This window comes from Macaca fascicularis, chromosome 4 (assembly GCF_037993035.2).
Source record: "Macaca fascicularis isolate 582-1 chromosome 4, T2T-MFA8v1.1".
NCBI lineage: Eukaryota > Metazoa > Chordata > Mammalia > Primates > Cercopithecidae > Macaca > Macaca fascicularis.
This window is the reverse complement of record NC_088378.1, coordinates 12,459,060-12,471,452: the sequence shown is the minus strand read 5'-3', so window position 1 is coordinate 12,471,452 and position 12,393 is coordinate 12,459,060. Positions and strand designations below refer to the sequence as shown.

At 36.6% G+C, this 12,393-nt stretch overlaps 1 protein-coding gene across 13 annotated transcripts in view; it reads right to left on the bottom strand.

The window, feature by feature from the left end:
- Positions 1–12,393, bottom strand: part of AFG1L (AFG1 like ATPase) — a 218,242-nt gene that overhangs the window by 142,602 nt on the left and 63,247 nt on the right. For 11 of the 13 annotated variants that reach the window (XR_012433334.1, XR_012433331.1, XR_012433333.1 and 8 more), the window contains 3 exons: positions 11,767–11,868; positions 10,704–10,834; positions 863–962 (listed from right to left, as the gene is read on the bottom strand). Coding sequence is in view for 8 of the 13 variants with exons in the window: in XM_065543205.2 (XP_065399277.1) it covers positions 863–962; positions 10,704–10,834; positions 11,767–11,868 (333 nt within the window). In the remaining 5 variants the exon portion in view is untranslated. The remainder of the gene's footprint in view (positions 1–862; positions 963–10,703; positions 10,835–11,766; positions 11,869–12,393) is intronic. The other 2 variants (XM_065543204.2, XM_074036812.1) reach the window with 1 other exon arrangement.

The window sequence follows — 12,393 nt, the reverse complement described above, 5'->3', positions numbered from 1 at the left end:
AATCACTGCCCTCATGAAGCTTTTGTATCCTGGAAGGGAACAGATAATAAACTATAAATAAATAAATCAGTAAATTATATGGTAGATCCATAGTGCTATGGGTAAAAAAGAGAGCAGGGTAAAGGGAAGTAGTACCAAGAAGAAAGGGATGTGTTGCAGGTTCAGGGAGACAAGTCTAGGCTTCACTGGCAATGTAACTTCTGAGCAAAGACAAAGGAGGTGAGGGCTTAGCCATGCAGGTATCTGGAGAAACAGCACTCCAGGCAGAAAGATGTTCCCATTAAATCTCTCAGGAAATATTTGTGGTTTCTTAGACCTTTAACTGAGCACATGATGGGCTGAAAGATGCAAGATTTTAAACTTGTTTTTAATCTAAATATTACTTGTATTTTAATTTGTAAGTACTTTCTTAATAAGCCACAAGTGCTTTTTTAGAAATGATAATTTAAGTGAAGTATTAGAAACTATTCATGCAAGGAAGTTTTCGTTCTTTTTCTAAAATTTAATTATGAGTTTTGTCTTTCATTTAGTTGAGTTTCTTTCATGGCCCATAAAAAGCAGTCCAAAAGGCCTGCATTTTTTTTATAAGCACATATGACATATCTAATATTTAGGGGAAAAAAACACAAAAAAACAGCAAGTGCACCAAACCTGGGAATCAACTGGATTTAGCTTGCTAAGAATATATAACTTTTCAAATACAAATACCAACTGATTTTTCAGATTAAGCCAGTTATAAAACTAGTAATAAGCAAAGTCATCAGATTTACTAACACAATAAATTTAGTACAAAATTATGGATTTTTAAAAGCTTGTTAGTTTCCACCTAATTGGATGAGACTAGCACAATGTTTGTTTTTACCTTCCGGTGGCCTGTTGGATGTTGCCACAACGACGACCCCGTTTTTGAACAGATTTTCAAAAAGCTGTTTCAGAATCATGGCATCAGCAATGTCAGTGACCTATTGACAACAACATATTTGTTTTATTTTAATTTCACTTCTGCTCTAACAAATTTGCTAATGGATCATCTTTTTTTTAAGATGGAAGTAAATTCCAAGAGAAAAATTCTAATTATCATCATGAAGAAAAGAGTAGATAATTAAAATCATGAAACACTGTATAGCAGCCTTTTAAACTTGACTCTTCTTTTTGCAAGCCTATCATTTCTACACAAATTACCAAATGGTTCTATGATAACTTCTTTTATAGAACTACAGGTGGAAAGCATAGATAATTGTCCTAAACATTTAGGAAGTCTAATTAATTAGAACTAACATGACCAACACCCTCCTCCACTTTCCACCCGTTTCCCAACCCCCCCCAAAAAAGAGAGATGAAAAAAATAATAATAATAAAATACACAGGCTGTTTGAGATTTCTAATACCTTTCTGGCAAAGGTCCCTGGAAAGGTGACTTTAAATGGTCATGGGACTTTAGAAATAAGGACAAGTAGCCAGTGAGACATAATCAGCTGCTGTTGAAAATAGAATGATATGACATAGATACTATTGTGCAATTGTTGCACAAAACAATTCAACAGATGGCCCATCACAAAAATAAGCAATTTCATTGTTCTTTTTAAGTGCCTTCTATTACTGTCCATGAATAATCAAAAGGCACTGCAGTCACTTCCAGCACAGCCAGCCTCTGCTAACCTTCACAAACACAAATATTCCTTCTACCAAAAAAAAACCACAAAAAACAAAACAACCTTTCAAGAATGGCTAATATAGTCCCTTAAAAAAATAACTTGTGACAATCCTAGAAATGCATAATACAGATAAAACTATTCCATACAAGTTAGGTTACAGAGAAATATAATTATTGGTCTTTTCTAAAATTGTTTTTTAAATTCACAATTATGAAGTAAGCTTAATGATATAACTTTTTCTAAAGGCTTTTAAAATTCACAAAGAAAGACAACAATTAAGGAGAGAAAGAAGTTGACTCCAAAAATAAATTTGTAACGAAGATTGACATCAATCATTGTAAGTACATAATAACATGGGCTTTAGATACTCCCAGTGTAAAAATGTCTTGATCTTTCTTTGATAGCACATTTCAAATAATCTCAGTACAACTTGCTTTACATATATCCACAAGATATAGTACATTGTTATTTTTAAACCCCATTAGAGGACATAAAAATTGGTGAATTCTTTCAATTAAATCAAAATCCTAAAAGTTACAAACTGAATGGTTATAATGCAATTAACAATAACCTGGGTTGCACAAGTCTAAATCACTTTTCTTTTTACAGCTAATATCTTACTCAAAGTTTTAATTATTTCTTTCCCACCTGAAAACAAAACCATGAAATAGGGATGTATTTTTTTATTTTTTATTTTTTATTTATTTATTTTTGCTGTCTCAAGTTATAACTAAAAAACTGCTAAAGATTCCTTACATTAAAAAGACTTCGGGAACTTCAAAATGGTGATTAAATGAAAAGGAAAGTGGTGCTGATATTATTTAATTTAGAGTTTAGGATCACTGTCAAATTTGGCTTCCGCAAAAACACTGACAGAGAAAGTCCTTTTCAAATGCTTGAACACCAGTGGCATTTCTGATGAGAGGACAGAACGAGCTTGCACATTTTAATAGTAACTGCACTTTTAAATTACATTGCCAATACACTGACTTTTTAAAAGAACAAGATCAATGAAAGGTTGCCCGATTTTAGAGAATAAAAATGGTCATTTGACTATATCATTAATGTCTTTGAAAAAAATGTAGAATAGCTTTTGTGCCCTAAGGTTTAGAAAACTGAAGGGACATTTAGCTTATGACACAATACAAAGGTTTAAACTGAAAGTTGAAGAAAGCCAACAGTAAAGGCTTGTGGTTGAGTTATAATTTGCTGTTTTTATATTTCAGAATGTTTTTGCCCTATCAGAGCAAATTAGCTTGGAGAAGCTATGACTAATTAATAAAGCAGGAGTCACTTGGTGTAGCTGGGTGCCAGTGTATACTCTTTTGATCTTGTCCCCGCACTTGTTCAGCCTTGCCGGGGAACAGTAATTTTACAGTATAAGTGAACAGAAGACAATTGGCCACACATTCTTGGAGAGCTGGCTTTTTCAGTACCCAGCATTTCATTACCACCACGAACAAAAGAGAAGGCTACAGATTACCAATAAGGGTAGTCTGCTAATACAGAGAGTGGAGACATTTCATTAGCATTAAAGAGAAAAGATTTTTTTATAACCTAGAGTTGCTTTCCATTATGACTCACTTAAGTAGAAAAGGAAAAAAAAAAATCTAATGGTGAATTTACATGTGTGAGTGCTTGAGTCTCAGTCATCCACTGATTGGTACGGTGCCATATAATGAGTGACAAACATAAGCATGCATTATCAGTAATTAGGATTAGCACAAAAATAAGCACCTAGTTTTTATTAGCAGTTTTTAATAGCTTTCTTCCTGCTTCATAAAAATAGTTAAAACTATTTTTTAAATGATATTGATAGCTTATAGAGGAGAATTTTGCATGATCTTCTGCTCATCAGAATTCTTTTTTTTTTTTTTTTCTGGACCGGTATTAGTAAAACATCTATTCAATGTCCCTCTCAGAAGAGATATGAAGAAATAACATTTTTAAAAATCAGTTTTCCTCACTAATCTGATGTCTTCAGAACATAAACAGTTTAACATGTAACATAAATATTCCAAGAGGACATAATGAAGATCCTAAGGAAAACTCTAAAGATAAGCTATTATTTATTTCACTAACCAAAACACATTAAAAAAAAACAACCTATCCAAACACATTTCTCAACCAAGATAAGAATCGAGTATCTAACACCTCAGGCAAAACTGAAATGCACCCACTTGAGCGTAGAGGGTGGGAGGAGGGGGAAGAGCAGAAAAAAGAACTATTGGCTACTAGGTTTAAACCTGGGTGATGAAATAATCAGTACAGCAAACTCTTGTGACACATGTTTACCTCTATAACAAACCGGCACACATACCCCTGAACCTAAAATAAAAGTTTAAAAAAGCTGAAATGTTACACTTAGTAAGGAAGACCAAGCTAATGAAGAACATTCTGCAAGTGTAATCTGAATGCTTACCAAAACATAATCTTTAAAATTCCTTAAATTCAAGAGCACAAAAAAGGAGTATATCCGTGTTTTTAAGCAGCAATAATTACCATTCATTTCCCTAGTAAAATAAATATTATATTAATTAACACCACCTAAAGGCCAATAATAACTAGCTAAAAATCAAGGCTACTAATACGATTCCATTTTAAAAGTGAAGTGGTGATTGTAGATAGATATACTGTCGCTAAGAATAAAGTGCCTCAAAAATTCTTTCCTAATAAATTAGCAAGTATTGTACTAGGCTTAATAGGCCTAAGGATAATTTTTAGGCTCCACCACTAAAACATCTACCAAAACCCCACCCAGCTCTAGAACTGTATATTTAAACACATAATACAAGACTCTTCATATACCAAGGAAAATGTATAGCATAGCTGTTACTGGTAAACAAGAGCATTAGTGCTGGACTTAAACTGCTAGTTACCAGCTGTGTGACCTTGGTCAAGTTACTGAACCTCTCTGACCCTCAATTTCCTCATCAATGCAACAAAAGCAGTAATAATACCTACCTTGCAATATTGTTATGAGACATAAAGTAAACTCTCAAGAAATGAGAGACTATTAACTTTGACTATTACATATGTATGATATATATTCTAGTATTAATATAATTCTGTATTATTAATGTATAGCTACATAGAATTTTAGCTGTAGCTAAAATTATATTTAGCATTATACAGTTATTAAGAACACAGGCACATAGAAAAACACTCAATAAACAGTAACTAATATTATAGAGCATATATAATAGATGGAATATAAGCATTCTAGTAAATACATGGGCAATACCTCAAATAGTTCATAAAAGATGGATTTAACTAGTATGTAAACAAACATGAAAAAAATCAGCCATATTATTCTGTAAATGCTGATTTTGGGTTCTGTTAATGCTGATTTTGCTTGAGAAATGCTATTATATGGAAGGGGAGTGGGACTTAATATGAACTCATTCATTCATTCATTTATTCACTACTTATTCATTCATTCTCAGACACTGTTCTTTTTTTTTTTTTTTTTTTTTTTTAGACGGAGTCTTGCTCTGTCACCCAAGCTGGAGCGCAGTGGCCGGATCTCAGCTCACTGCAAGCTCCGCCTCCCGGGTTCACGCCATTCTCCTGCCTCAGCCTCCCTAGTAGCTGGGACTACAGGTGCCTGCCACCTCGCCCAGCTAGTTTTTTGTATTTTTTTAGTAGAGACGGGGTTTCACCATGTTAGCCAGGATGGTCTTGATCTCCTGACCTTGTGATCCGCCCATCTCGGCCTCCCAAAGTGCTGGGATTACAGGCTTGAGCCACCGCGCCCGGCCCAGACACTGTTCTAGAAACCTGAGATGCATCAATTAATAAAGATTCATGCATTCAAGTTTATATTCTTGGAATACAGATAAATAATAAACATAATAAATAAGTAAATTACATATAATATGTTAAAAGGTGATATATGATATGGGAAAAAAGGTGGGTAAGGGGCATCAGAAGCGTGGAGGTCAATGGTAAGCTGCAATTTCAAATAGGGTATTAAAATGGGCCTTGTTAAGGATGTAACTGAGCAAAGACAAGATGAAATGAGGGAGTTGCTCTTAGGAATATGTAAGGGTGTGAGGGAAACCCCACAGCACCAGTTGCTGCCTAGGCATTAAAAGTAGAACCCAATGGCTTAAGCCTGTGGCCAGAGATAAGAGCCTAGAGGCATAGCTCTTGCTTACAAGATGGGGCTCCTCACTTTTCCTGTTGCTTCCTTTACTTTAAACGAACCATTCAGGCTTTTGCTCACAAGCATAGTTAGCCACATCCTATTCCTACATATATATAAAATACACATATACACGCATGCTGCTAGTTGCCATACTCTCTTTCTGCCTGACTCTTCATTACTGCCTCCTGTGACCAGGGACGAAGGACTGGCCTTCTGACTCATTGCTCCCTCCCTGCCCAGCATCTGTAATAATCAGTCTTTGAACTTATTTTCTATTGTAGTGGTGTATTGACTTGCACCTTCCCTCTGAAGAACCAGGGTCTGCCCCAGGCCAGGATTTTCCTGGGATGCCAGGAAGAACACAACATCAGGCTCCCAGTGCCAAAGCAATGGTCAGACGGCATAAACTGGACATAAGTCAGACAAGAGCCACAAAGGCATATGCCAGTATAAACAAGCTTCCTGTGTGAGGGACTCCTTGGTCATGGGTCAGACAACCAGGCATCAGGCCGTTCTCCAGGTGAAAGAAGTTTCCTGTGAAAGGCAAGCTGTAAACACCTATATCCAGCTCCCTGAATTTCCTGTTAGGGCAAGGTTGCCAGCCGCTCTGGTGCTGGAACCCCAATTTAGCTGGGGGCTCTCAGAACAGAGGGGCCACTCTGTGCAGAAAGAATGCCCAGTGCAAAGGCTCTGCTTGTTCATTATAAATTGTGTGGTTGGTGGGGATCAGAGTGCTGGCGCAGCAACATTTTGGAGTATATTTCACCCTCTTGAGTTTTCGGGAAGGGGGATAAGTAGAGATTTGGACTTGTGATCATCGAATTTTGGTGTATTGGAGAAACTTCTTTAAGACCTGAAGAAGACAGTTCAGGATAGTGAAACCAGCAGAGATCACTTCTTCCCTTAGGGGGCACACTCTTGCCCTTATGTTTTCATTTTCTCTGGCTCTTCTAACACTGGGTATATGCAGATATCGGTCTTTTCTTGAATGCAGTAGTAATCTCCAAGATTCAAGTTGGAATTGCAAAGGAAATAAAAGAGCAAGATTATTAACATTTTGCATTCTAGGATATTCAGGTCAAACTTGCTCAGGGGAATAGGGTCTCCCATACTGTCAACTCTTAACATACAAGAATGCTATATTATGCAATAATTGGGAATGGGGGAAAAAAAAAAAAAAACATGCTACACTAAAATTTGGGATCAAATGAAAGCAATCAATTTGGTATTGTCTTGTTTTGTCATCTCTGTGCATGTTTTCTTCAGAGCCCTGCGGGAAATAAGTAGTTGGCATAATACCCAACTACTAACTGCGGTTCCTTAACCTATGAAGAAAATAGGATTGAATCTATGAAGAAGGTAGGGAGCAATGAGTGAGGCTGAACCTGTAGGAGACAAGGTTAGAGAGGAAGTAGAAGGGTTTGAGCAAGGAAAATGACACTACCTTATATAACAGAGTATTTCCCCATTGGAGTACAAGCCCTTTTAATTTGGGTTTTCTGTTTCCTGTGGCCAAAAGCATTCCTAGCAGATACCTCATCTTTCTCTTCCTGGGCTTTAGCTCATCAGTTAATTCTGTTTCCACTGGAGGTAACAGATTTCATATTAAGGAAAGTGACATTTCCTCACAGTACTTCTTACCAATGTTTATGTTATCTTTTACAGATCACAGGGAAATACATCTTCACAGCAGATAGGAGCAAAATACGACTTGAATAGTTCTATTCTCATCAAGACTATTTGTAAGAAATAGGCACCGGAGATCGAGCTGAAGAAAAAAGATTTACTTGAAACTCCAGGATAGCGACAATACTGATGGCACCTTATGGGGTTTGGCTTGGAATTGGAGGTTGCTATGGAGAGCTCAGCAGCTGTCTAGGGAGTGCTCTAGTGCTCTTTCCCTTAAAGTGATTCAATTACTTTCTATATTTCTTTGTTTCTGTTTCATTAGTAAGAAGAGCTTCCCTCTGTGCCATTTAATTCAAATTCATTAGAGAGGGGCTAAGACTGGCCCATTTGCCAAGCCACACCATACAAGTCCAAGGTTGCTGAGAAGATTGTGGATTAACTACTTATAGATCAGCTGTCCAGGCATGGTCCATTTAGCTGTGGGACAGATAGGGCCCTGTCCTGTGATATGGAATAAAGGCCTTCAAGGCAACTGAGATGCATGAGTCAATGAATGAATAAATATCAAAGCAATTTGGACAGGGCAGGCAATAACAGGGATCTCTATAACATCTGCTTTCTCTCCATCAGCAAGTGGCATTTTATAAGAGCCTGTTTCCCCTGGATCTCTCTTATACTCAATATGTAATCTGAAAAATCCTTTCTGTGGCCTGCATTTCTTTGCAAGACTCAGTTCATTTGGAACGATAGTGTCCTGACAGTTGTTTTTGTTTCCTTCTTTCTAACATATCAACCTTTTGAAATCTGAACCCAATGGAGTATGTCAGCACAACCAGGCAGGTTTCTGGTAGGCCTTCACTATTAAGGTGGCATTATGACTCCTGTAAGCCCTAGGAACTTTTACTTTCATGAGCCCCATCCTCAAATAAAAAAACATTACGACTATGTTGGTATAAGGACAAATATAATACAGAATAGACAGATACAGGCTGGAGTCATTATTGATATATTCATTTAGGTCCTCAAATTTTAAAAGAAATTAAAATGTTTTCTTGATCCCTAAAAGTATCATGAGCCCCAGACACTGTGTCTGCTGCACCAACTGGGCAAGTTGCCCTGCTTGCTGTGTATCTTCTTTAGGATCACATGCTTTGCACAGTCAGATTTTCATAGCATCCTAACCTTCTTAGTCTTGCCTTCCAATAACGCTTATGCCATAAAAACATGCCAATCAGGCCAGGTGTGGTGGCTCACACCTGTAATCCCAGCACTCTGGGAGGCCGAGGCAGGTGGATCACCTGAGGTCAGGAGTTCGGGACCAGCCTGGACAACATGGTGAAACCAGTCTCTACTAAAAATACAAAAAAATTATCCGGGCATGGTGGTGCACACCTGCCATCCCAGCTACTCAGGAGGCTGAGGCAGGAGAATCACTTGACCCAGGAGGCAGAGGTTACAGTGAGCCGAGATCACGCCATTGCACTTCAGTCTAGGCAACAAGAGCAAAACTCCATCTCAAAAAAATAAATAAATAAAAGTAAAAAAGCCAATCGTTTCTCTGAAAGTTTTGAAATCTACATTTTTAAAGTTAAAGGTAATGATTTTTACATGATACCTAGGAAATTCTAATGCCTTTAGATTTCTCATTTCCATGTGGAGATATCAACTATTTTGCAGAATTAAATAAGATAAGGACGTAAAAACACATTGTAAACTACGGATCATTTTACAAAGGCTAGATATTAATACACCTCTTTAAAAATTTAACTTCAATACCTTAATCAAAATTGTAACTATGCCAGTTCAGTTTTATTTAGAGATATTTTGGTTAAAAGGCGAGTAATGGAAAAATCAAGAGAAATGGCCACTATTGATTCATCAGTGACTTTTATTCTTGAAAGCAGCGTAACTGTTAAGTCAGTGCTTTTTCAAACAGCTCAGTGAGGCTCTTTTCCTGCAAAACATTGATGTGATTAGTATGCCTCTTCAGAACGACAGGAGAGCATCTGTTCTTTTCCATAAAGCCTTTCCTTGGAAGACCTTTGCAGTTCTAAATACAAAGGTGAGTCCAGTCTGTCTTAATATGACTGAAGGAAGAAAGCGGCAAAGATCCCTCTTCCCTAGATGGATTAGTGTAACAGCATTGCTGGTGAAAATTCTTTCCCTTCCATCATAAATCTAGACTATTGGTAGCTATGTGTACCGGTTGCTAAAGGAGACCAATCATGCATGCTTTGGGATAAAAGCATCTTGGCCATATCATCTCCCCACTAATCCAGATTATAAAACACAGAAGAACAGGAAATAACTCACTACCAATTTAAATGCATAATTTCAGACAATCCTAAAACTAAGAGGAACTTTGAAAGTTCAACTAAGGCAATTCCCTCCCTTTATCACAGATACGTATGTTGTGAGGCTTCAACGAGATGAATCACTTGTTCTTTATATAACATTTTTTAAAAATACTAAAACATCTTTAAAGACATTGTTTTATGATAATTAGATTATCTTTGTGGTGTAGGGGAGATGTACAATCATCGACCAAAATTTAGAGGTGGGCAGACTTTTTCTATAAAAGACTGAATAGTAAATATTTTAGGCTTTGCAAGCCATATAGGGTCTCTGTTGTACTTTCTTCTTTTTCTTCTTCTTCTTCTTCTTTCAACTACCTTTAAAATTACAAAAACTTGGCTGGGTGTCATGGCTCATGACTGTAATTTCAGCACTTTGGGAGGCTGAAGCTGGAGGATCACTTGAGGCCAGGATTTGAAACCAGCCTGGGAAACATAGTAAGACCTAATCTCTACAAAATTGTTTTTAAAAATTTGCTAGGTATGGTGTATGAGCCAATAGTTCCAGCTACTCAGGAAGCTGAGGCAGGAGGCTGAACCCAGGAGTTTGAGGTTATGATGAGCTATGATTATGCCACTGCACTCCAGCCTGGGCCTGGGTAACAGAGCAGGACCCTGTCTCTTAAAATATGTGTGTGTGCGTGTGTGTGTGTGCGTGTGTGTGTGTGTGTGTATGTATGCATGTATACACTCTTCTTTTCTCACTGACCATAAAAAAACAGGCAGGTCAGATTTGCCCTGTGCGGCTGTGCAGGTTGTGATTTGCTAGCTCCTGAACTAGATAGTAAAACTGAAGCAATAAGAGATAATGTGTCAAATCACCTTATAAAACAATGATAAAATCAAGAGCAAAATTTAAATCTTCATACCTCATTCAGTATACCATTCTATATCTATGAAAAATCTCTACTTTACCTGAAATTCATCGAAACATAGGAGACATGCTTCTTCACTGATTTCTTCAGCTATAGGAGCTATTGGGTCATATGATTTAGCCATGAATCCTGGTTTCCTTTTTGGCAAACTCTGTTTAAGGCGATGTATTCCTTAAATGAATGAAATTAAACACAGATGAAATACATTAGTGTATTTTAGACAATTATAACATTTTTAAAATCTCTAAATGAAACTTTAGTATGGACATAAAATTAAGTTTAAATTTCATGTAAAATCAAATTTGATCATTGAAATTGTTTGCATTTTCTGTACTTCAAAATAAGTTGTTCAAATATTATTGTGTTCTTATAGTTGTAAGGAAACTTCAAGGTCATTCCATTTCTACTCTTCAATCATTTCAGAAATTACAAGGTAATAGACAAGTGACTAGATGCATCAACACATCCACCTTAGTCGTGTATTTCAGGGATGAGAGCAGAGGATATGATCCTGCCCAAGTAGTGTATATTATGTCTAGCATATGCAATCAGAATGTGTCCTTATCTCTAGCCTAATACACTAAGGCCAGTCCACTTCATTCATTATGTGTGTACTAAATGCTGCAAGTATTAGAGGAAAAAATCACATGATTCCTGCTCTGGGGAGGTTACAGTGCAACTGGTAAACAAATCGTGCAAAACTGGAATAACATAAGATCACTAGGAAAGCAATAAAGCTTCTATGCGTACTCAAACTGAATGCCTACATGCTAAGGTAACACAGAGTAAAGGACCTAATCAAGAATCACTTATTTAAACAGGTGCATTTTTAACATTTTTTATTGGCCCTTAGTAGAAACAGAAAACGCCTGAGCTTCATATAGTAATCTCTGTTCTCTGATTTGAAAGTATTAAATTAGTCTTAAGGACCAATTCTGGACACATTACTGACTGTTTCAACATAGCACAAAACAAATGGAACCAAATAAAATCTTACTGAAAGCAAAAATCTAATTTTTAAAAAGAGTATATGTTCATTCAATCAAGAAAACCATTCTGTAGTGTTTCCCCACTGAAAAAACTTCTTTCAGATCATTGCTTACTTTTGTGCACATCTAGCATGAAACCATGAAAATGAACCCGTTTTTTCCTCTTCATTTCCACATAAGCATAAAACATGTCCATCACCATTGTTTTTCCTGTACCTTAAAAACAAAAACAAAAAAAAATAAGAATACTATTAAATAGTATGTACTGATTGCTGTAAAGATTGTTCATTAGCTTTGAGATAATGAAACCATACTCTTCCACTGGGAAGCTGAAGACTATGTCACTTCTTTAGAACGGGGAGCTTACTTTGTATGTTAAACTAGCTAAAAATAAAATGCTGATATTACTCTTTTCTGTTAAAATCCTGTTTATAGGAAACACAACAATTACTTAACATTACAGGGGCTATTTCCTCCTGAAAACTATGTTCATAAACTGGCAAGATTTACAGTCTTCTCTTCCAAAAGACACTAGCATAAATAAAATAATTAATTAAAAATTTATTGGGTCATTACTATGCATGAGGAACTGTTTTAGGCACTACAGGAAAATTCAAAAATGAAAAATAAGAGAAGAGGCTGGGCACGGTGGCTCATGCCTATAATCCCAGCACTTTGGGAGGCCAAGATGGGAGGATTGTCTGAGCCCAAGGATTCAAGACCAGCCTGGGAAGACCAGCC